Source organism: Octopus sinensis, linkage group LG17, assembly GCF_006345805.1.
Source record: "Octopus sinensis linkage group LG17, ASM634580v1, whole genome shotgun sequence".
Lineage (NCBI taxonomy): Eukaryota > Metazoa > Mollusca > Cephalopoda > Octopoda > Octopodidae > Octopus > Octopus sinensis.
The window spans coordinates 16,316,749-16,344,025 of NC_043013.1; the positions used below are offsets into that span (position 1 = coordinate 16,316,749).

The window sequence follows — 27,277 nt, forward strand, 5'->3', positions numbered from 1 at the left end:
ATGCTAGCATGGGTTGGACGATTTGACTGAGGTCTGGCGAACCAGACTTCAATCTGATCTGGCAGTGTTTCTACAGCTGGATGCCCTTCGTAACCACTCTGAGAGTGTAGTGGGTGCTTTTACGTGCCTCCAGCACGAGGGCCAGTTTGGTGGTACAGGCAAGAGATGACATGTGGAAAATTTTACAAAAAGAAGAAAGCTTTCTCTCTCTCCCTCCCGCTCTCTCTATCTCTCTCCCTCTCTCTCACACGCACACAAACACACACACAGAGCATGACTGTGTGCTTAAAGAAGTTTTTTTCTCAACCATATGGTCTTGGGTTCAGTCCCATTGCACATCACCTTGGGGATCTTCTAGAATAATCCTAGACTTACAAAAGCCTTATGAGTGGATTTGATACATGGAGACTGAAAGAAGCCTGTTGTGTGTGTGTTTCTGTCTGTCTGTCTATGTGTTTGTGTCTTTGTGTTAGTGTTGTATTTGTCCTTCATCACCGCTTGACAACCAGTGTTGGTTTGTTTATATTCCCATAACCTAGTGGTTTAGTAAAAGAGATTGATAGAATAAGTAAAGTGTAGAATCGGAATTGAAACAAATCATGCAAATTTGTACATTTATTCAGGGATTCCCTTCATGACTACTACTTTGGCAAGCACTGTGATGTCTTTGTGTTACTGAGGAGGTACAATATAGCTGGAAAATGTCTGGAGTTGTCTCCCTTATTTGCTGGAAATTCTAAAAATAATATCAGTCATTTAGTTAATGTCTTTTTCCCATCTGAGAATACACCTTGGTGTATTTCTTCTAGCTCTTCCCATTCTGTGTTAAAATCCAGCCTAAGTCAACCTTATCTTTCATCCTTCCAGGTTCAAAAAAATAAAGCACCTGACAAGCACATGATATCCACTGACACCCTCCCCTCAAAAGTTGCTGGCCTTGCATCGAAATTAGAAACCATTATTTTATCTCTACATAATATATCAGTATTTGAACCTACTTCACTACGTTTTACTCTCACCACCAGGAAGAAATTAAGTTTTTATTTATCTATTTATAATAGTCTGTAAGTCAATATTTGAACATATCCACCTCTTGTGACTAGTTTCTTCTCTCACCAACATCACCTGCCAGAAATAGTCTTGGCTATGAAACTATATCAATATGTGTGTGTATAAACGTATCTCTTTCCTATGTGGTTAATAGCTCAACATAGGTTTCCCTGTTCCTCTCCTTCCGCTCGCACTTCTAATTTCTGTACTGGGCTAACAAATGGTAGGAAATACTAATTCTATGACGTATATATATATATATATATATATATATTAGTATATATGCGGACAACATTTGAGTATACTTCACAATCCACTTCTAATTTCTGTACTTACTGACATATGAAGGAAACAGCATAGCTACAAAGCTAGAAACACACACACACGCACACATATATGTATATGAATATGTATATATATATATAAATGCATATACATACATACATACATATATATATATATATATATATATATATATTATATATATATATATATATAAAATAATATGTATAATATGTACTCAATAGTAATTGTACATATTATTTTATAGATAATTTCCTCTATTTACATAATATTGAGGTCTCTTTCTTTCTTTTGTTATCTTACCGTTTTTACCAATATATATATATATATATATATATATATATATATAAATGCAAAGCCTTGTGAGTGGATTTGGTAGACAGAAACTGAAAGAAGCCCGTCGTGTATATGTACATATATATATATATGTATGTGTGTGTATATGTTTGTATGTCTGTTTGTACCCTCAACATCACTTGACAACCGGTGGTGGTGTGTTTATGTCACCGTAACTTAGTGGTTCCGTAAAAGAGACCGATAGAATAAGTACTTGGCTTACAAAGAATCAGTCCTGGGGTCAGATATCAGCATATATATATGCATATGTATACATATGCATATATATATATGTATACATATGCATATATATACATATATATACATATATATATATGCATACATATGCATATGCATACATATATATATATATATATGCATACATATGCATATATGTGCATATATGCATATATATATGTGCATATATATATGCACATATATATATATATGCATATGTGCACATATATATATGCATATATGCACATATATATGCATATATATATGTATACATATGCATATGTATACATATATTTATATGCATATATATGCATATTTATGCACATATATATATGTGTGTGTGTGTATATATATATTTACTCACACACATGTACGTACAGATACACACACACACATATATATATATATACACACACATGTATGTATGTATATGTGTGAGTGTGTATGTATATATATATGGGTAAATATATGTATGTATATACATGTGTGTGTGTGTATATATACATATATACATATATATATATATATATATATATATATATATATATATATATATATATATTATATATATATATACACACATTTATGCATATATGTATCTGTGAACATATCTCAGTTCATATGTGGCCTGTATTTGAGTAAACTGCCTCCCCACTTCTCATTTCTCTACTTACTGACATCATGCAAAAGGAAATATTTTACTATTTCATTTATTTAGGTCAGTATTTGAATGCACTAATTTCTGAAGTCATCGACGTCAGACGTAACATTACCATGAGACACTCTTTCTCCCCATATATTTATGTGTGTGTTGTGTGTTGCATTTCACTACAACTGTTGCACTCATGTATCATGTCCTCCACTTGAGGTCTCCAATCTCTCATTTGAAATTCATAATACATTGCTATTTTGGTCATATTTCATATTTGTTTTCTTTTATTTTTCGTCTTTTCGTATCATTCCACCTGTGTTCCAGTATTGATCAGTAAGGATATTGATCTTTGTCCTCACTGCATTGATCAGCGAGGACATTGTATACATATTCGAGCAAATGTGTCACTGAAGTCCCATATGGGACAGTTGTGTATCCAAAGGTTACAAGTTGGACCGCTTTCTCTTTTTTCTCTTTTTACTTGTTTCAGTCATTTGACTGTGGTCATGCTGGAACACTGCTTTTTAGTCGAGTAAATCAACCCCAGGACTTATTCTTTGTAGGCCTAGTACTTATTCTATCGGTGTCTTGTCAAACCGCTAAGTTACAGGGACGTAAACACACCAGCATTGGTTGTCAAATGATGTTGGGGGGACAAACACAGACACACAAACATATACACACACACATACATATATATATATATATATATATTATATATATATACAAAGAAGTAAATATATGGCACAACGAAGTACCGATATTTACTGGAAATAGCGAACGTAATAATACGACGCTAATGTATAGCTTCACCGCGTATGTACTAGCAAAAATGCGTGTGTGCAACAAACTAGAAAAAATTGTCTTACCTCCAGGGAGAACATCTGAAAGATGAAATACCTGGAAAAGGATAATGTGGGACCTGCACAGGTTTCAGATTTTTCAAGATATGTCTGCCACCCATAAACTTGATCTATCTTCATCAGCCAAACATATACCACGACAACCTTTCAGATGTTACCACATTAATGCCATTACACTCGACTGAAACGCCGAAACGCTAACAGCACGAGAACGGTGAAGAAGTTTCAATAAATTAGTAATGCAATACTAGAGTATTGCTTTTCAGTAAAGAATAGCCCGTGAGGGAAAAATATACAAAGAAGTAAATATATAGCACAACGAAGTACCGATATTTACTGGAAATAGCGAACGTAATAATACGACGCTAATGTATAGCTTCACCGCGTATGTACTAGCAAAAATGTGTGTGTGTAACAAACTAGAAAAAATTGTCTTACCTCCAGGGAGAACATCTGAAAGATGAAATACCTGGAAAAGGATAATGTGGGACCTGCGCAGGTTTCAGATTTTTCAAGATATGTCTGCCACCCATAAACTTGATCTATCTTCATCAGCCAAACATATACCACGACAACCTTTCAGATGTTACCACATTAATGCCATTACACTCGACTGAAACGCCGAAACGCTAACAGCACGAGAACGGTGAAGAAGTTTCAATAAATTAGTAATGCAATACTAGAGTATTGCTTTCCAGTAAAGAATAGCCCGTGAGGGAAAAATATACAATATATATATATATACGACGGGCTTCCTTCAGTTTCCGTCTACCAAATCCACTCATTAGGCTTTGGTTGGCCTGAGGCTATAGTAGAAGACACTTGTCCAAGGTACCATGCAGTGGGATTGAACCTGGAACCATGTGGTTCGGCAAGCAAGCCACTCCTACGCCATCTCATGTTTTTTTCTTCTGTTAAGAAACAAATGAAAGGTACAAACCTCTGTTTCTTCACCCAGTGGCGAAGCTAGGGTACCCAGGATGACCTCAAGTTTGCTGCCCACCCTACAGGTGTCCTTCAACTCTATATAAGCTTATAACAGCAGACCCAAAAGTGTCAGCCTTCACAATAAGACTGAACACAAAACCATGAGACTTTCAGAGGTGAATTTAAAGCACACAACCATGCTTGTACCAACTGCCATCACTCCAGGCTTGGTAAGATATAGTGCAGGTCAAATTGATGGTATCTACTACTTACCCTTTCCTCAATTCATTAATGGCTTTATACCAAAAAATTAGAAAGCATTGTTCTTCTTATTATTATTATTATCAAGTACCAGTTGAGTACTGGGATAAGTGTAATCAACTAACCCCTTCTCCAGAATTATAAGCCTTGTGCCTATATTAGAAAGGATTCTTCTTCTTCTTCTTCTTCTTCTTCTTCTTCTTCTGATTATTATTATTATTATTATTATTATTATTATTATTATTATTATTGTTATTGTTATCATCATATTTTAAAGGGATTTACGTAACTCTTCATGAAATTAACTAGGCAATACAAAGAGTGCCATGCAATTAAAATGGATTGTTTACCAGTTTCAATGATTTCAACAGCTTGCCTCTCTTTTTCATGTTCAAAATGTAAAACGAACACAGAAATAAAAAATTTCGAATTTCTGTGTTTCATTTTACATTTCGAACTTGAAAGAGACAGGCAAGCTGTTGAAATATCCTTCAAACCAATAAACAATCTATTTCAATTGCATTGTGCTCTTCATATTAGCTGTTTCATTATTAAGAAGGCAGCAAGCTGGCAGAATCGTTAGCACACTGGGCGAAATGCTTAGCGGTATTTTGCCTGCTGTTACATTTTGAGTTCAAATTCCGCCGAAGTCGACTTTGCCTTTCATCCTTTTGGGGTCGATAAATTAAGTACCAGTTACACACTGGAGTCGATGTAATCAACTTAATCCGTTTGTCTGTCCTTGTTTGTCCCCTCTATGTTTAGCCCCTTGTAGGTAATAAAGAAACAGGTATTTTGCCTGTCCTCACATTCTGAGTTCAAATTCTTCCAAGGTCAACTTTGCCTTTCATCATTTCAGGACTGATAAATTAAATACCAATGCAACACTCGACTTGATGTCATTGACTATTCCACTTCTCTCAAAATTTCAGGCTTTGTACCTATAGTAGAAAGGATTATTATTATTTGTTATCATTGAAGGTAGTGAGCTGGCAGAATTAGCACACCAGATGAAATACTCAGCAATACTTCATCTGTCTTTGCATCTTGAGGACAAATTCTGTTGAGGTCGACTTTCCCTTTCATCCTTTCAGAGTTGATAAATTAAGTACCAGTGAAACATTGGGGTCGATGTAATCAACTAGACCCCTCCCCAAAAATTTTAGGGCATGTGCCTTTAGTAGAAAGGCAGAAACGTTAGCACACCGGGTGAAATGCTTAGCGGTATTGCATCTGTTTTTACGTTCTGAGTCCAAATTCCGCCGAGGTCAACTTCGCCTTTCATCCGTTTGGGGTCGATAAATTAAGTACCAGTTGTGTAGTGGAGTTGATTTAATCAACAGGTCCCATCCCCTAAAATTTTGGGCCTCGTGCCTAGAATAGAAAAGATTATTATTATTATTATTATTATTAAGATGGTGAGCTGGCAGAATCGTTAGCATGCTGGGTGAAATGCTTAGCAGTATTATGCTTGTTGCTACATTCTGAGTTCAAATTCCATCGAGGTCAACTTTACCTTTCATCCTTTCGGGGTTGATAGATTAAGTACCATTTGAGTACTGGGTTCGATGTAACTGACCCATCCCCTCCCTCAAAATTGCTGCCCTGGTGACAAAATTTGAAACCATTATTATTATTATTATTATTATTATTATTATTATTATTATTATTATTATTATTATTATTATTATTATATTTATTGACAGTGGCAAGTTGGCAGAATCCTTAGCCTGCAAGACAAAATTCTGAGCTGTATTTCAAAAGTCTTTGTATCTTGGGGTCAGATTCTGTCACGGTCAACTTTGCCTTTCATCCCTTCTCAGTCGATAAAATAAGTACCATTTGAGCACTGGGAGTCGATCTAATTGACTAGCTTCTTCCCCCAAATTTCCAGGCCTTATGTCTATAGCAGAAAGAATTATTGTTGTTGTTGTTGTTGGATAGATCAATGTAATTGACTGTTGCCTTCTCCCCTCCTCTGAAGTACATGGCCTTATGACTGGTAATTTTTCCTAATGTAGTGTTTTGTAATATAAATCATTATTTGAAGTATTGCGTCATTTTATGATTTCTTTATTTGTGTCACTGAACTGTTGCAGAAACAACATGGAGTGCAACCAGATTATTTAATATTTAATTCTTTTTTTTATTAAAGTGTCAAACAATATATCTCTACTCTTGAGGGAGAGAGAATGGGAAAGGAGAGAGAGGGAGAGGAGGAGAGACAGAGAGTGGAAAGAGAAGGGGAGAGACAGAGAATGGAGAGAGTGAGAGGGGAGAGAGAGAAAAGTGAGACAGAGGGCAAGAGAAAAGTTGGAGTGAGGGAGAAAGAATAAGAAGAGAGAGAGAGAGAGAGAGAGAGATTTGTTATTTGAAACAAGTGGTACTTTTTACTTGCAAAATATTTTATCCACAGCATGAAGTTTTGTCAGTGAACAGGTCGCGGTCTCAAAGCAACGAAAATATTTTGACAAATTAAATTTAAATGTTGAAGTGAATCTAACGGTTTTTGTGTGTTTCTTAAATGGCTTATAAACACTTTCCACGCTGCAATTGTTTTCGTTCCAGCACACAATCTCAGATCAGGTCACTTGCTATGCAAGTACATCTCCGTAATTTTATCCATATTCTAGTATTAAAAAAGAAAGAAACAAACAAAAAATTCTACTACTCTTTAGACCAATACTTCTCAAAATGAACTGATTCTACCTCTTGACCTCCACTGGAAAATATTATATGGTGTCTGGTGACAAAGGTAGCTGTAGAGGTGAAAGATGCATTTGTACAATTTTTACGGTCTTTGTTTCCTCCTCATCATTTAACGTCCAGTTTTCCATGCTTGCATAGATTAGATGTAACTCTTTCAGGCAAGTTTTTCCTAGGGTAGGGTTCCAACAGGATGCTCCTGCTGTTGCCAACCTTCACTTGTTTCCAAGCAACATGATATTTCTCCTTGGATGGACATATTTTTGTAGAATATTGGAAGCGATTGACACCACTTGTGTGATGATGATTCTCATTTACGACTATCATGCCATATTGAGAAGAGACACACATTCTCTCTCTCTCTCTCTCTCTCTCTCTCTCTCTCTCACACACACACACCATTTGCAGCGGTGCTGAGCAGCATTGATGTCTCAGTAATTGCCCTTGTTCTTTTGGTTCACACTGCAGCACACTTTGTGTCATTCATGCAGTAACTACATCAAGCTGGGTGGTAACCAAACCAAACATAACCATTCCAGATCTGCGCCAAATATTTGATTTTCCTGTTCATTGTAGTTGTGGTTCCTTACTCTGAAGTTTGCTCTCTCTCTCTCTCTCTCTCTCTCTCTCTCTCTCTCTCTCTCTCTCTCTCTCTCTCTCTCTCTCTCTCTCTCTCTCTCATCACATTCGTTTGCATGTGACAGAAAATAAAGCAAAAATATTTCACAAATATAAAACGATAATATTTAATTAAAATGCTCTCCTTGCAAAGATGACATCATGTTACAGCTATTCATTCTCCTTGTAAACTTAAACTAATCTTTAAGAAATTTCCTTTGACTGACTATAAATTATTTGTATCAAATAACATCTCTCTCTCTCTCTCTCTCCCCATCTTCCTTTCTCTCTCTTCCTCTCTCTCTCTTTCTCCCCCTCCTTTCTCTCTCTTCCTCTCTCTCTCTTTCTCCCCCTCCTTTCTCTCTCTTCCTCTCTCTCTCTCACACATACATATACAGACAGTATTATCATCATCATCATCCATTTTCCACGCTGGCACAGGCTGTGGTGTGGCTGTGTGGTAAGAAACTAGCTTCCCAACAACATGTTTCCAGGTTCAGTCCCTTGGATAGGTGTCTTCTACTATAGCCTCAGGCTGACCAAAACCTTGTGAGTGGATTTAGTAGACAGAAACTGAAAGAAGCTTGTTTTGTATGTATATGTGTATGTGTCTGTGTTTGTCCCCACTGCCATTGCTTGACAACTAATCCTGATGAGTTTATGTCCCTGTAATTAGCAGTTCAGCAAAAGAGACTGATAGAATAAGTACTAGGCTTACAAAGAATAAATTCTGGGGTCGATTTGCTCGACTTCAGCTGGATGAAATTAATGTTCACCTCTGCAAGATTTTGAACTTAAAACTAAAAAGCTCAAACAAATACCATGAAGCATTCTCTTCTGATGCTCTGATGATCCTGCCAGTTCATTTCCTTTAATCATGCATGTCAACAACAAAATGAAACCATTGATCATGTTGTCTCCATGTGCAGTCTTCTTGCACCTACAGAGTATCTTAATAGGCATGATAGAGCAGCACAATATATTCACTGGGTAATTTGCAAAATCCTGCCCCATGATAAAAACTGGTGGGAACACAAACCAACTCCAGTGCTTGAAATTGATCACATCTCAATCCTCTGGAACTTCACCATTCAAACTGACAGAAGGATAATTGTGAATAGGCCAGACATTATATTGAAAGACTTCAGACAAAAATCATGTCTCTTCATTGATATGACTGTCCCAATTAACATAAATGTGTCTGTCAAGACCTACCAAAAACTGAGCAAGTAAAAAGATCTTGAAATAGAATTTATGCAAAATGTGGAACCTCAAATCTAAAGCAATACCTGTTGTCATAGGTGCTCTAGGAATGATAGCAAAAGGGAACTGATTGCTATCTAGCTCAGATACCAGGAAACCCCAAAATTGTAGAAATTCAAAAGATAATACTCATGGGAACTGCCCATATCCTATGTAAAATACTGTCTATGTAATCCCAAATTTTGAAACAAACTCATAATTTTCTTATGTTTCCTTAAACATTCTTTAGAACAACACCATGTATAAAACCAAATATATGGCACCCTAGGCATAACACCAACAGGAACTTCTAGCTTGTTGTCTCTTGAGGTCTCTGGGTGAGGCTTGGAGCCAACTTTACAAATATAAAGCAAAAGTCAAACATATAATGATAATAATAATAGCAGTTTCAAATTTTGGCGTATGACCAGCAATTACATCGACCCCAGTATTTAACTGGTACTTATTTTATCATCCTCAAGAAGAAAAGTGGCAGTTGACCTTGGTAAAATTTGAGCTTAGAATGTGAAGACAGATGAAATGCAACTAAGCATTTTGTTTGGTGTACTAATGTCTCTGCCAGCTCACTACCTTAATAATAGTAATGTAATAATGATAATAATCATACCCACTAAAAGTTATTCGCACCTCTACCACCTACTACTACTACTACTACAATTTCTACTTTTACTATTGGTTATATGGTGGAGGTTGGTGTGCGATGTACAATGGTTCAGAAGGACAGTTAATGTGTTGCAAGAACAAAGTGTGTCTTGGAAATTATCCAAGGCATTCTGTGGTTTTGCTGTATTTTGGTAGATTTTAGTCTATTTCTGGAGGTTTTTGGGTCAGTTTACCAAATTCTTGCTATGTTCCAATAATATATGAGAGGTATTTTAATGCTGTATATATGGTGGTATTTTAATCTTTAGGAGGTGTAAAGTGAGTTAGTGATGATGAAATTACACCTTCACCAATAAACGTGCTAATCACATACATTGCTTATAAAAGAGAATAAACTGTAAGATCACCCTACCTGCCTGGCTGCATGTATGTCTTTAGACTTCCACACACACACTAGTATCTCTTTGTCTTATTTCCATACAGGAAACAACCTCTTTCTCCACTTCTCTTTCTCTTTTATTCTTACATGTCTCTATCTTCCACACATACATATACTTCTCTTTCTCTTTTATTCTTACATGTCTCTATCTTCCACACATACATATACTTCTCTTTCTTTCTTTCTGTATCCCACTCTCTAACTCTTTCTCTCTTTCCTCCTCACTCTTCTTATAGTTCCCTACATAACTGCATACTCCAACCTTTCTACATTTACACATTATAAACTCCATCCATATCCTGTAGCCTCCCACCCTAATCAAGGACCTACTTTCCTACCGTCCACCTCTTGACCTGGTGCATTCAACTCCTGCTTCCATCCATCCTTACCCACCAATTCACTTACTTACTCTCCAGTGCAGTCTCTTACTCTCCAATCTTCCCAGTTACTCTTTAATCCACCCTCTTATTCTCTAGTGTATCCTCCGACTCTCTAAATCCCCTCAGTTACTTTCCAAATCACCCTGTTGCTCTCCAGTGTATCCTCCAGTGTAAGAAAGAGGATTAATCCTCCTTCTTATTCTTTAATCCTCCTCCTTATTCTTTAGTGTATCCTCTGACTCTCTAATCCTCTCAATTACTTTTCACTCCACCCTGTTACTTTCCAGGGTATCCTCTTACTCTCCAACCTTCCTGGTTACTTTCTAATCCACTTGGTTACCCTTTAATCCCCTCCATTACACTCTTCTCCTCCCTATTCCTTCCCAAAGCACTCTGATTTTATCCTAATCCACCCTGTTACAAACACATATTCTTATTCCAAATTTTTCACAAGATTTTTGCCATTTTATTAAAGACAATTTTCAATTTGTACTACTTTACAGGGAGTACCAAAACCATTCACAGAAGTAATCCGAGCCAATATTGGTGACTGCCATGCGACAGGACAAAGCCCAATTAAATTTCTACGACAAGTAAGTAATTTGCTAAATATTTAACCAATAAAGATTAGATCTTATGACACCAGATTGCTTCTCTTTTTTTGTTTGTTAGAGTGTTTTTTGTTTTACAAGGATTATACATTATTAGAATTGGAAGGAGTTAAAATTTCACCTTAAAAGTAAAAGGGAATATAACAGTGTGTGTGTGTGTGTGTGTGTGTTTAACTCTTTCAATAACAACCAAACTGAGGCCCCTGCTGGTTCTTCCTTTTGATACCAACCCACCTGAGGCTGCCCTAGGTTCTGTGACATAAATTTACTGTTTCAAAGTGGTCTAAATTATAATCTTCCATCATAATTTTATGTAAATTTGTTCCAGACCTCAGCTTAATAACGAGAAAGTCATTTTATTAAATACCTCATTTATTTTAAAAATCATTTGAAACAAAGGCAGCATATGTTGACAGAAATATGGTAACTAAAGGATTAAAATGATCTAAACGAAAACCTTCCACCAAAATCTTCATGTTAATTTGTATCGTAACCTTTTTGATACCAACTCAGCTGAAACCATCTCTAGCTCTGTCTTGTTTTCAAAAGTTCTGAGTGGTTGGCATTAGGAAGGGCGTCCAGCTGTAGAAACACCTCCAGATCAGACTGGAGCCTGGTGCAGCCTCCTGGCTTCCCAGACCCTAGTCAAACCGTCCAACCCATGCTAGCATGGAAAACCGACGTTAAAGGATGATGGTGATGATGCTGAAACACAGAATATCTCAACAGAAATATGGTAACAAAAGGGTTAAACACCAGCTCAGCAACGACAAAGTTATTTTTCTAAATTTTTGAATATTTTCAAAATTGATTAAAAGAAAGGCAGTGTATTTTGCCAGAAATATGGTAACAACAGGGTTAATGGACAAAATGACTCTACACAATGCTGTAAATAGTTTTAGTAATACCAATAATCAATCTCAGTTTAAATCGCTTGCCAAACTAGTGCCACTTTAGAATTTATGAGATATGGCAAAGTATAGTGTCTGTGACCTGGTCCTGGAGGTTTGGTCAATGACTTTGATGCCAAAATATTTGGTTTTTTTCTTTGCTAACATCATCCCACTTCTGTGCAAGGTTCTTATCTGACATATATGTATAGTGATGTGAGCAAGACGGTACCCCCAACCTGCATCATTAAGCATGTATTGCATTGACTAATGACTAAACATTTATTGCAATAACTAAACATATATCACAATGACTAAGCATATGTAACAGTTACGATTGACTGAACATATTGCAGTGACTAATGACTAAGCATATGTTATAGTGACTAATGATTAAACATATATTGCAATGACTAAAATTGCAGTGTTTAATGACTAAACATATATCGCTTTTTTGTTTCTTTATAAAATTCCTTGATTAAAAATGTTAATACTTAATTGGTGGATTGATCAGCAGAATTGTTAGAGAATCAGACCAATTTCTTTGCAGTAATTCCATTTTTTAGCATTTTGAGTACAAACTCTACTGAGGTCAGCTTTGTCTGTCATCATTCAAGTATTGATAAATAAAGTACCTGTGAAATACTGGGGTCATTTCTTTCTCTCTATCTTAGAATTAACTATATATTGCACTTTGAGAGGATCTTAGGGCTTTTTCATTCCTAAATTTGAAGAAACGTTGTTGAGAGACTTCTTCTCATTAACATTCTATAAAAACCATTCTAAGAAACCTTAGAACATGTTGAACATGGATAGACTCATGTTGTGTGGCATGAAACAGTTAAAAACAAGAAAAGAAACACCCAAAAATATTTATGTATTGTTATATTGCTTATCCTTCTCTTTTTTTTTTTCTTTTTTGTTCCCTCCTCCACCCAGGTTGTGACCCTTTGTGTTTTCCCTGATTTGATGACTGAACCTAATTTTCCGTCTGATGCTAAAGACAGGGCTCAACGAATTCTCAATGACTGTGGAGGCAAGAGTGTGGGTAAGTGATCAACATTAAGCTGTTTCAAATAGGGGTTGTTGTCAATCACTGTACCTCAAGGAGTATCTAACATGTGCACTGCAGATTTTTGAAGGCTTTAATAAATCTATACTAATACTTGGACATCATCATCATCATTGTCATCATCATCGTTATCACCACCACCACCATCATCATCATCATTTAATGTCTGCTTTCCATTCTGTCACAGGTTGGGCAATTTGACAGGATTTGATGAGTTGGAGAACTTGTCATGCTCCAACATCTTTCAGAATTTTGGTGTCACCCCTAACAAAAGTAGTGTAAACACGTGCAAACACACAGTACACACAATGCCACCTGTGGTTTTGCAGTGAACCAGACTGGTGGCCTCAGGGGTTCCAGTTTCCCCCATGTAATTTATGCGGATTAAAAGAGGTACCAGACCAATAGCTGCTGAAAAATTGATGGTCTGCTTGTATGCAAAGTTGGTATTTAGAATATAACAAGAACCATGTATATTGGTATACTAAGAGTTTGAAACACAACACAATCTAAATGTTCTTAAAACCAAGATAGAATTTTGATAGTTTTAAATTGAGAACATTTTGAACAAGGATCCTGTGGAAAACTTTATATAAGTTTAAACACATTAATACCAATGGCTTCATACAAGCCAGTACCAAAACGGTTAACTTTATGCCATTTACTATCAGCCATCATTACCTCACCCAACATATAAGACCACCTAAAAGTTAGGTGCCACTGTTTTCATTCAGTTTGTTTGCTTGTTTACTTGCTTAGTTGTTTCTTTTGGAAATTCAGAAAATGCTGAAGCTAGGAAGTTTAGATTATATTATCAATGATTACTAAAGAAAATGATTTAGATCAACTGTCTGTTGTTGCTATTCCATTCACAATCTTTTTTTTATTAGCAAGGTATTTTTCATATTAAGTATTTGACCTAGATTTATTTACTTTATGACCTACTTTTACATAATGTATGACACAGAAAAATTCATTGTCTGCTGGGTGGAGAATCATAAATTATATATTTAAAAATGAAAATCTGGTACTACAAACAAAATAGAATAGAAATATGTTTACATGCATGTATATGTAGCAACTCAAACTGTAGGATCATATAGCGACAGTGGTTGTATAATGTGTTACAGAGCTATGAAGTAACTGGTTGTGAAATATATTGTAGGTTCATATAGTGACAGTGGCTGTATAATATATTGTAGATTCATATGGTGGAAGTGGCTGTATATATTGTAGAGCAATATATTGATGGTGGTTGTATTGTGTATTTAAGGCGGCGAGCTGGCAGAAACGTTTGTACGCCGGGCGAAATGCGTAGCCGTATTTCACCTGCTGCTACATTCTGAGTTCAAATTCCGCCAAGGTCGACTTTGCCTTTCATCCTTTCGAGGTTGATAAATTAAGTACCAGTTATGCACCGGGGTCGGTGTAATCGACTTAACCCCTTTGTCTGTCCTTGTTTGTCCCTTCTGTGTTTAGCCCCTTGTGGGTAGTAAAGAAATATGTATTGTGTATTTTAGGGTCATATAATGAGAGTGGTTGTATAACATATTGTATGATCATATAGTGACAATGGTTGTATACAGTATTATTGTGGGATCATATAATGACTTGCTATATAATGCATTGTAGAATTACATAGTGACAAAGGCTGTATAATGTATTGTAGGGTCACATAACAATTGTAGCTACATAATGTCTTATTGGACCACATAGTGACAGTGATTGTATAGCATATTGTAGAACAATATAATGATGGACAGTGGTTGTGTAGTGTATTGTAGAGCTATATAATCACAGTGATAGTATAATATATTATTGTGAGGTCATATAGTGACAGTGGTTGTATAATGTATTGTAGGATTGTATAGCAACTATGTTGTATAATATATTGTTGGTTACATATAATGACAGTAGTTGTATAATATATTATTGTAGGATCTTATAGTGACAATAGTTGTATAATGCATTGAAGGACCACAGTGATTATATAAAGTAATAGCAATAGTTATTATATACTCTTTACTCTTTTTACTCTTTTGCTTGTTTCACTCATTTGACTGTGGCCATGCTTGAGCACCGCCTTCAGTCGAGCAAATCGACCCCAGGACTTATTCTTTGGAAGCCTAGTACTTATTCTATCGGTCTCTTTTGTTGAACCGCTAAATTATGGGACGTAAACACATCAGTAATTGGTTGTCAAGCAATGTTGGTGGGGACAAACACAGACACAAATATATATGCACCCACATATATATATATATATACATATATACGACGGGCTTCTTTCAGTTTCCATCTACCAAATCCACTCATAAGGCTTTGGTCGGCCTGAGGCTATAGTAGAAGACACTTACCCAAGGTGCCATGCAGTGGGACTGAACCCGGAACCATGTGGTTGGTAAGCAACCTACTTCCCACACAGCCACTCCTACGCCTATATATAGTGTAATGTAAGACCATATAGCAACAGAGCTAGTATACTGTAGTTTTATAATGTATTGTAGGGTCTTATGGTGACAGAGGTTGTATAATATATTATTGTAGGATCATATTGTGACAATGGTTGTATAATGTATTTTTGTAGGAGCATATAGTGACAGTGCTGGCTTAATGGTTGTGAGAAAAGATATTGCAGATTTCATTTCCAAACGTGATGGACAGCCTGCATCCTTTGAGAACGTCTACCTTTCCACAGGGGCCAGCGATGGTATTAAGGTATGATTTTTTAAAAACCCTTCCTTCATCTTTTGTGACCATATCTCAAATGAAATCCACTGCATTCTCATGTTTAATTTAATTTTTAATGCGCCAATAAGGAAACCTCAAAATCAATGAGGGAGACTAAAGGCCAGTTTGGGAACCTCAAGATCAATGAAGGTGCCCTAAAGCCAATGAAAGAAACTCAAGTCAATGAGAGAGATTCAAGACCAATGAAGGAGACTAAAGTCAATGAGGGTGACTCAAATCAATGTTGGCGGCTCAAGGCCAATGTGAGAGCCTCCATGTGGTTTCTCAGCTTGTGTGAAATAACAGCCAAATTTTCTTTAAATCACATTCTTCTTTTCTGTGCCATCTGGTCACAAACAATCCCTGGTGATTTCCATAGGTTTCCACAAGAGAAAACTAAAGTGGTTTTTCTCATCACCTTCCTACAGGTATAATTTTATAAGATACCATTTTCTTAAACAAATCCTCCATATATGTTTGGCCTATCAAAACATGAATGATTTAAACAAATACTGCAAAAGAATCTTATATCTAATCCAACACACTAACAATTCTGCCAGTCAGGTATCTTAGAGATTGGTACTTCATTTTAATGACGCCCCCCTCATCCTTACCAAAGATGACATAGAGAGTTGACAACAACATGATTTGAAATCTAAATGTAAAACTGCTGGACCAAGTACCACAAGATGTTTTGTGCAATGTTTGAACAGTTCCACCAGTTCACACTTACTGATATACTTAGATCCTTCCAGAAAAGATTACAGACGTTTTGGGGAAAGTTGGTTACAACAGACTGATACTCAAATCAGAATGGTGGAGAATGGTGGATTATCATTCAAAGATGGAAAATGGATCTTTTTAATCCTTCAGAGGGTGCATTAAGACGTTGTGTATCAGATAGTGTATAGTGACTGCATATAAGTGTATGTTAAGGATCATGTTATAAGTGTGACAGTGTACATCAAAATCATCATCATCATCATTTAACGTCCGCTTTCCATGCTAGCATGGGTCGGACGATTTGCCTGAGGACTGGCAAACCAGGTGGCTGCACCAGGCCTCAATCTTGATCTGGCAGAGATTCTATAGCTGGATGCCCTTCCTAACACCAACCACTCTGAGAGTGTAATGGGTGCTTTTACGTGCCACCTGCACGAGGGCCAGTCTGGCGGTACTGGCAATGGCCACACTCAAAATCATGTGATCATGTAAAGGTGTGTGTAAGTATACATCTGAAGTCATGTTGTGATATGTATGTGTGTGTATAGTTGTGTGTGTGTGTGTGTATGGCAGTGAATATGTTACATGTGTTTGTGTGTGCCAAGTGTTATGACAGTGTGGTGTATGCTTGTATCACATGAAGTGTTATCCCTGTGCATAAGTGTGCATCAGTCATGTTATGTCAGTCTGTAAGTGTACATTAGATGGTGTGTTACATCAGTAGGTAAGTGTACATTGGTATTATGTCAATAGGTAAGTGTATATCAGAGGCCATGTAACAGTGTGTAAGTGTACATGAAGTAGTGTGTTATATCTGTCAGTCAGTGTGTTTATATGTAAATCTTCTTCTGGCAGACCATCATGAAAATGTTGATGACAGGAAAATCTGGAAAGGACAGGGCAGGTGTAATGATACCAATTCCTCAGTATCCATTATATACAGCTACTACTGCAGAGTACAATGCTTATACAGTAAGTATTTATTTAAATCACACACACATATATATATATATTTATATATATATATATATAAACAACTTATAAAACAAGGGCAAAAGAAAAATTATTTCCATGCCAATATGCTGATAACAGACTTTTAAATCATCAATTTCCACATATCATTATACACTCACTATAAATATACGTCATGCTGAAATCAGGAAGCTAGCCAACAGAATTTTTTTTAAATACTTATTTATTTCTATATTGAATCAATTTTGGAATTAATCCCATGGATTTCTTCCTCTTCAGTAGAAAATAAGATAAGAAATAAATGAAATACTTACACGCACCCATGAAAAAAAGCAGAAGCAAAAGTAATGAGTACACAGAAATACCCCAGATAGGTAGACAGAAAGACAGATATACATACATATCTGTCTTTCTGTCTATCTATTTGTCCAACCATCCAAGCATACACCAGTGTAAATAAATTATGCATATGTATTTTTCAGTAGTCTCTGTTATGGATTTCAAAGCATCCAGTTGTTTCATCAACTGAACACCCTAGTCATTCATTTAGCATTTAAAGTGGCTTCGTATTACATAGACATATATGTCCTTGACATAATTCTCAAGTAGAATCAGTGTGATGCTTGTCTAACAAGTCTGGGTGTCTGAGTTACAGCCACAATCACCCAGTGGACTGCTTCTCTATTTCTCTTTCATCTAGTTTCACTTGCAAGAGTTGGGTCAAATTGAGGCTATACTAAAGATGCTTTCTGAAAATGCTAAACTGTGGGATAGTGCCCATGACCTCATGGTTAGAGAGCAAACTGCTAAACCACTCAGCCCCCCCCCACCACTCTTTCCACTACCATCTTTTCTTATTCTTTTATTCTTTCCACTACCATCTTTTCTTATTCTTTTATTCTTTCCTGTCCCTCTTTTTTCCGATGAAAGACTAGTGCCCAAAATGTCAAGACACTTTCCCTTCTTTTTAAGTGTTAAACTAATGCATTTATTAAACATTTGTCCCTCAAGTGTTGCCTTTTTGTGCTCATTGCCTTCTCAATATATACAACCATGGTCTCTGCATCCATGATCTCTGCGTATAATGCTTATATGGTATGAAGTTTTCGATATATACACAAGTATCTACACATAGATGTGCACACACTTGTACACACACATATGCACACACAGGCATAAATATATTAACCAGTTTTCTGTTGTTTTTCTCCAAGATCAACTACTATTTAGATGAGGACAACAAATGGGCGCTGAACATTCCCGACCTTGAGAAATCCCTCGATGCTGCCCGTCCACACTGTAAACCTCGAGCTATTGTTGTTATAAACCCTGGAAACCCAACAGGTGAGAACTGCAAGAATCCATTGCCTATTAGTTGTATCATGTTTGTTTCTCTGATCGTTGTCTGTTTATCTTCCTATAAGTTACTGTTCTATAGAACATTGTCTCCCCAATAACATCTGGTGGACATTAAAAGATATGATGAAACCATGTTGATAAGGTACTGGACTGCCTGCTCATGGGTCTAGTGCTCAAATCTATTACAGGTATTTCTTTGCGCAACAGGTATTTCTTTGAAGGCAGCGAGTTGGCAGAAACTTTAGCATGCCGGGCGAAATGCTTAGCGGTATTTCGTCTGCCGCTACGTACTGAGTTCAAATTCCGCCGAGGTCGACTTTGCCTTTCATCCTTTCGGGGTCGATAAATTAAGTACCATTTTCGCACTGGGGTCAATCTAATCGACTTGATCAGTTTGTCTGTCCTTGTTTGTCCCCTCTGTGTTTAGCCCCTTGTGGATAGGAAAGAAATAGGTATTTCGTTTGCTGTTACATTCTGAGTTCAAATTCCGCCGAGGTCGACTTTGCCTTTCATCCTTTCAGGGTCGATAAATTAAGTACCAGTTATGCACTGGGGTCAATATAATCGACTTAATCATTTTGTCTGTCCTTGTTTGTCCCCTCTGTGTTTAGCCCCTTGTGGGTAGTAAAGAAATAAGTATTTCTTTGCGCAACTAATCAGGACACTTTTTGTAGTATAGTACTATAGCTGGTGTAAAGTGGTAGTCTGGTTGGGCTGGAGTGAAAGTGTAGTTTAGTTAAGCTTAAGTGAAATTTAGCTGAAGTGAAGCTATGGGGAAGGTAGTTAAACTGGAGTGGAAGCTTTAGCACAGTTGAGCTGAAGTGAAGATTAATGTCTTGTGTTTTTTTTTCAACTGCTCTTCACATTTGCACCTAATCCCCTACAACAACTCTTCTCTTTCTCATTTCCTCTCTCTCTCTTTCCCTTTTTAATTTGTTTTCTTCCTCCTTCCTACTCTCTCCACTATACCTAACCTCCACACCTTCCTCCACCACTTGCACTCCTATCTCAAACTCTTACATATGCACACCACCCTTGCCTCTTCCTCTCTTCCTAACTCCTCCCCATTGAATTACATTCACACCCGGACCCTAAACTTTTTTCTTCTTTCCACTACCTTTCTTCTTTTCTCTTATTTTCTCTGATGGAGGACTAGCATCTGAAATGTTAAAGACCATTTCCTTCTCTCTCTTATTGTATTTTTTCACCCCAGGATAGCCACAGTCCAATAAATGAAACAAGTAAAACATAGAAGGTGTGTGTGTGTGTGTGTACTAGAATAAGCACATAAATGTGAAACAAGGTGGGAAAAATAGTATTTGAATAAAGTATATATATATATATAATATATATATATATATATATATATATATATATATATATATATATATATATAAGCCGACAGGTTGAGAAAAACCTCTGATCCCTTATATATATATATATATATATATATATATATATATATATGTGTGTGTGTGTGTGTGTATGTGTATATATATATATATATAATATATATATATATAAAGGATCAGAGGTTTTTCTTAATCCATCGGCTTATAAGGTGAGCCATATAAATTCTGTAGCATGTGTACTCCCACCCCACCCTGGACAGGACACCAGTCCATTGCAAGATTACCCAGTTTTGTTAGCTGTATATATACACACACACAATGTATATACACATATAGAAAAATACAAAGAATGAAGATTAATCAACTATTTAATCCTCCATACATGTCTAAAAAGAATAGCATGCCCAAATTGTTGCATGTTGCAGTATGCATATATAATCAGTCATAAATTTGACCACCTAAAATGATACAGAGAATTACATATTAAGTTCCATTCTTTTCTAGAACATGCACCAATTTGTTTATGCCATTCTGTTTGAAATATGGGTAACTGATTAAATTGTAGATTAATCTTTATTGTAGATGAATCTTTGTTCTTTGTGTTTTTTCTAATATAGTTTTTGATTAAGTATACTGAGTTTATTCAGTGTTTAAACTTTAGCCTTACAAATTGGTCTTGTTGCAAAAAGTGAAATAACGACCTATCTGGATTACTGTGGCATTAACTGGACAATTTAGTTAGCCAGATTTGATTTCTACAAAGTGCTTAAAAGGATTTATTTAATTCCCTCTTTACTTCATTATACTTACCATAAATCCTCAAGTATAGTCCGCCCTTGAGTATAATACGCAGGGGATTTTTAGGAGGCTGTACCTCTGAAAAACCTAAACCTTGTGTATAATACGCACCCCTTCTCTAACTTGGGTCAAGGAGGTCTATATAACGTCCTTGGTTTGTAAAAATGTATATGCTAACGTCCTTTATTATTATTGTATATATAACATAATGCAAACATGTAGCTTTTTTGTGCATTTTGTTTGCAGAAAATAAAGAAATAACAGTAATAACGTTTAATAAATGTTGCTTACTGCAAATTATGGATGATTCTTTTATGACTTCATTGCTTTCAGGCTTAGCTTAAGGTATTTTCGCACCCGACATCACAAAATGCGTCTGAATAAACATTGCCGGACAGCAAATAGAGACTTGGACATTGCTTAGAACATATTTTTCATTTTTAACCTCGTATATAGTATGCACTAGGGATTTTGACCTTTAAATTTTGGGAAAAAAATGTGGATTTAAGGTATATGTGTGTATGTGTATATAATTGAACCTTTCCTATGTCAATTTACTCTGTGATTTGATTTATATATATATATCACCCCCAGTGATTTGATTTATATATATCACTTCATACCCTCACCCTTGCTTGATTACTTGTTTGCTTCAAAATTAAAGTCCATCTAGACTTTGAGAAGATTCTTATCTCTGTTATTTCAGGCCAAGTGTTAAGTCGCAAGAATATCGAAGACGTCATAAAATTTGCTAAGAGAGAAAACCTCTTCATATTAGCTGACGAAGTAAGTACTGAATTCATAGTTCCCAGTTATTCAATGAAGGAAGGACACAGGTTGAAGTGTAATGAAGCATTTTAAGGAGGTGGGTGACTTGGTTTGGACTGGGTTTTATGATAGAAATGTTATTGTTTAAGCCTTTTAAATCAAAGCACATTGATGTTTGTACATTAAAGAAGACAGAACCATTTTTATGATAAACACGAAAAGAATCAAAGTTCTTGTTAATTCAAATTCTTTAAAAAAAAAACTGAATGCCAGTAGACTTAGACAAATGTATACTATATTTCCTAATATCAAGGACTACAAATATATACAATTATATATGCCGGCATCAGTTGTTAGTTGTCAGAGCACTGCATCCTTCAAAACTTCCATGCTTCCTGAGATTCGCCAACACTACACCTGATTTTCTCCCCTCCTTACACACGCAAACATGTATCTGGCTCATACACTGTTCGCTTTCCAGACATTTTTACATTACTGCATATGCTTTATACGCACTTCTGACAAGTTGTGGTGCACCTGAGCACTGTATACAATAATTTCATTTATTTTTATTTTTATTATTATTATTTATGGGTTTTTCTTCTTCTTTCAAATTTGCTTCCATTTCTTGCCGAGTGTCTTCCCAACTCCTAGGGCAAAGAAACTCATTGTATACATTGGTAGGCCATTAAACAAAACTCACTAGTTCGTTCATTTTTTTTTTTTTTGATAGAAATAAAGCTAAATTAAAATACATGGGTAGTAATAGTTCTCAGATTGACAATGCTCTTCTCAATACGTGTGATGTACCAGTTAAGGCAATCTTTTGCACTTCTTGCAGGGATAGTAAGCCAGGGATCATTCTCATATAATTTTCGGTTCCCTTCTTGATCATTCCTAGTGTTCCTACGATCACTGGTATTGTAACCGCCTTGAGATGCCACATTTTCTCAATTTCAATGAGCAAGTCTTTATATTTTCTGAGCTTGTCAAATTCTTACGCCAAGATATTATGATCACAGGGGATGCTCATGTCGATCAATAAGCAAACTTTATTGTTTTGGTCTTTCACAACAATATCCGGTTTATTGGCTTTGATGGTTTGGTCTGTATGTATGTATTATTATTATTATTATTATTATTATTGAGTGAGAGAGCAGTTCATGCCATCAAAGTGACACTGGGGTAAAATATACGAAGCCCAATATACCCATCATGACTACCCGTCTGATAAAGGTACACCAGGCACTATTATTATTATTTTTGAATATTACAACAAAAAAAAACATGGCTATGAAGCGAACAGTTGGCTGTTCCTTCCTTCAAGATACACTCCCTCCGCAAACACACACAACTCGTACAAAACACCCACTTCACGCCTTAAAAGGCAACAAAGATTCTCCTTCCGAACCGCAGAGCACGAGCTCCGTTCAAAAGGAGAATGCAAGCCAGAACGTCGCGTTCGACGTAATTCTCGATTTTCCCCCTCTGCCTTCACCTAATGCTTTGGTACGGAAGGAGGAGGGAGAAAAAACAATTACAAAAATCATCACAAACATTGACACGGAGATAAAAGAAAAAACCTCCAACAATTTTGCTTCTGCTGCGAAACAAATTTCGGAGGAAGTTAAGATAACTCTAGAAGATGTGAAAAGAGCGAAGGAATTGTTAAGGAAGGATGGCAATGGTATCTTCCTCAATACTCCACAAGAGGTGATTGAAAGCACCAACAAGCAAACAATAATTTACAAAGTTTTCGACAGAAAACTAAAAAGAATAACAAATGCCACACCCCAACAGTTGGAGATAGCTCTAAAGCCCATTTGGGCCCAAAAGAGCTACGTAACCAAGGGGAAGCGTTTTGGAACCGTGGAGGTTCGCTTCCAACAGAGGAGCTTGCAAGGGCGAACGCCATTTCGCCCTTGCAAACTGAGAATTTGTTACTAATTCCGACCCACCTCGGGCGAAGAGTAACAAAAATAAAAATCGACCTCGTCCCCCCTGAGCTAAATATGTCATGGCTGGTGGCAGCTGTCCTCTATGATATAGAGGACACTACCACCATTCTAGATGTCAGGAGAGTGAGGGCGAAAAACTGGTTGGGGATGGGAGTGCTGCTTCTTGCGCAAATTCAGCAAGAGAATATAAGTAAAATCCCTGATTTCGTAAGTTTGCCGGACGGCACCAGGCTAAACGTTGCTGTGGAGGGGCGAAAGCCAAAATGTTTTCTCTGCAGCAGCGAAAGCCACTTAAAGAGGGACTGTCCCATTCACAAAAAGAGGATGGAGGCTTTCAGCAAGAGGCAGCAGCAACAACAACAACAACAACAACAACAACAACACAAGCAACAACAACAGAAACAACAAAAACAGCAAGAAACACCAAAGGCTGCCACACCACCAACACCATCACCAACACCAGCACCAAGACGAACAACACCACCTCCAACAACAACAACCACGACCAAACCAACACCGACAACCACCAGCAAACCAACACCGACACCAGTACCTCGAAGGTCGACAGCAGCGACATCAACAGTAACAGGAGCAGCGGCACCACCGATACCGGCGGAACCAAAAACTTTTCGTCCTGCTACTGAAGCAGACCCCTCAACCATTCCTTTGCCGGATGAAGAGATCTCGGATTGTGCGAGCTCTGATTCCAACAAAGGAGAATGGAACATAGTACCTCCAAAAAAGAAAAGGAGGAAAAAACAAAAAGATTTACAGGGGAAGCACGAACAAACAGTACTTCCCAACATCAACAACAACATCAACAACAACACACACTCACAACAACAAACAACAACAACAACACTTTCGACACCACTACTGCCACTACCACAGACACAAACAAACACAGACACAATTACAGACACGATTACAGCAGTGAATACAAGAAACCAGGAACTGGTTGAGTATTTGAAAACAAAACAAGCACAAACATTACAGATTTCATAATACCTACACACAACACACCACCAGCACACATTCTGACAATAAAAATAAACAAAACAGTTTACAACGAAATAAAACAAATATTCCCTAACGATGTGGGATCGTTAGGGAAAAGTTTCTCTCAGAAACTTTACAAAAATATTATTGAAGCACCCGTGCAAAAGCACAAGGGAGCCACCCCCACCACCAACAACAGTAAGTAGAGCCTTTTTTCTCCTTTTTTTTTCCCCTAACTTTTGAAACATGGCAAATCTTAGAATCGGTTGCTTGAATGTGAGAGGCCTCGGGTCACCTTGGAAACAGGGTCACTGTTAAACGACCTGAGGTTTCATGATGTGGATGTAGCAGCCATCAGTGAAACCAGGCTCTCCGACCCGCAGGAACTCGCAGCCCTTTTCGGCGGATACGAGATATTTCTATCTCCGTGTCGGCTGGGAGCGGGCGGTGGTGGTACTGCGGTGTTGTTTCGGAAGGGCCTGGACCTGAAAATAAGGACAGTCTTCTTGGATCCGGAAGGTAAGTTGGTGGTCCTCGACGTGGACGGTAGTGACGGCGGTGCTTTCAGACTGCTGGCTGCCTACGCTCCAACAGGAGCAGGGCAGTCGGATTATTTCAAACGTCTGGAAGTTTTCCTGGAACGTCACGCACTCTAGTACTAGTTGGGGATTGGAACGCTGTCTTAGACGAACGTTTCGATCGGGTGGGCAGGGGAGCGTCTGATAGGAGAGGGGGAGGGTGCAAGAGCCTCGCCAACCTACTCGGCCGCTTTCAGCTGTCCGACAGGTTTCGACTAGACAACCCGAATGTGCCAATGTGGACTTGGACAAACCGCATCGGGTCGTCTAGATCGTACTTAGATAGAGTGTTTTGTAGGCCAGCGGATAAGGACAGCGTAGGGTATCCACAATTCCACCTAGTCGAATATACGGACCACAAATTAGTGATCTGTACGGTCGACTTAGATAGGCTACATAGACAGGGACCCGGCTACTGGAAGCTGAACGCGTCGTTAACGGCGTGCAAAGCTTACAGAGACCGGATTAGTTTACTAGTTAAGCGGGCGCTCACGGGGGCAATCATCAACAACAACTGGTGGTTTGCCCTCAAGAGAGCAATTAGAGTAGAGTCGATTAGGTATAGTAAGACTCTAGCTATTGAACGTAGGAAGAGAGAGCGGGATTTAGTTAAGAAACTAGACGAGGCTCTTGACACTGGCATCGCGACCGACGTGTTGGCGGCAAGGTTGGCCCTCGACCAACACTTCGACGCCAAACACAAAGGCTGCGTTGTCAGAGCTAAGGCATGTTCGCTAAGCGGGGAGGGGACTAGAGCCGCTCGATGGGCCCGCGTGGCAGAGGCGAAGCGAGGCAACAGAGCAACCATTCGGTCTTTGGTGGACCAGAACGGGCGCGAGGTTACCCAACCGAAGCAGATGTGTACGGTGCTTCAGCGGCACTTTGCTCAACTGTTTGGGACGAGTGGTGGAACGGACACCAACGGTACAGACTTTGGTGTGTACCTGGACGGACTGCCGCAACTCTCGGACAGCGAGGCAGAGTGCTGCGAAGGACCGATATCTGCCTGGGAAGTACAGGAAGCGATGAAGAGTTGCACGAGAGGTAGATCGCCGGGTTTGGATGGTCTGCCCTACGAGCTTTACTTTTCAATGCCAGACTTGTTTGCGGACCTGTTGGCAAACGTCTACTGCAACTGGCAGCAAAACGGGAGAATTCCTGCTTTTGTCTGTCGAGGGGTGGTGGCTTTGCTAAAGAAGGACCCAAACAAGGGGGACGTTATAGGGAATTTCTGGCCCATCACTCTGCTCAATGCAGAGTTGAAGATTTTGGCCAAGGTGCTAGCCAAGAGATTGGCGCTTGTCGTGGACAAGCTGGTCGGCGGGACGCAGACATGCGCCGTGCCGACCAGGTCGATACACGACAACCTTCATCTCATGCGCTACATCATAGAGAGGGTGGGTAACGACGCTGGCGCGGGTGGGGCTTTGATCAACTTGGATCAGAGTAAAGCCTTCGATAGGGTCGACCATCGGCACCTGGCAGCTGTCCTCAAGGCAGCCGGCTTCGGTCCAGTCTTCCGCGGGTGGATCGCTGCTTTATACAGCAATATCTGCTCGGTGATACGGGTGAACGGTCACCTTTCGGAACCGTTCGACATCTCGCGTTCGGTCCGCCAAGGATGCCCTCTCTCCTCCCTCTTGTACATTTTGACTCTCGAGCCATTACTGCGCCAGTTGGAGGCTTTGAGGGGCATCCCGCGCGATCTAGGAGGCGGAAACAGCGTGTCTGCTTATGCCGACGACGTCACCGTGGTGGTGTCGAGCCACAGGCACATTGACCTGATTGGCGAGACGCTAAACCAGTACGAAGCGGTGACAGGGGCAAAG

At 38.1% G+C, this 27,277-nt stretch overlaps 1 protein-coding gene across 1 annotated transcript in view; it reads left to right on the plus strand.

Moving 5' to 3' along the window:
• Positions 1 to 27,277, plus strand: part of LOC115220843 (alanine aminotransferase 1) — a 65,214-nt gene that overhangs the window by 23,626 nt on the left and 14,311 nt on the right. Inside the window, exons 2-7 of the mRNA XM_029791023.2 lie at positions 11,142 to 11,231; positions 13,079 to 13,187; positions 15,799 to 15,929; positions 17,520 to 17,636; positions 18,851 to 18,980; positions 21,852 to 21,931. Coding sequence (XP_029646883.1) covers positions 11,142 to 11,231; positions 13,079 to 13,187; positions 15,799 to 15,929; positions 17,520 to 17,636; positions 18,851 to 18,980; positions 21,852 to 21,931 — 657 coding nt within the window. The remainder of the gene's footprint in view (positions 1 to 11,141; positions 11,232 to 13,078; positions 13,188 to 15,798; positions 15,930 to 17,519; positions 17,637 to 18,850; positions 18,981 to 21,851; positions 21,932 to 27,277) is intronic.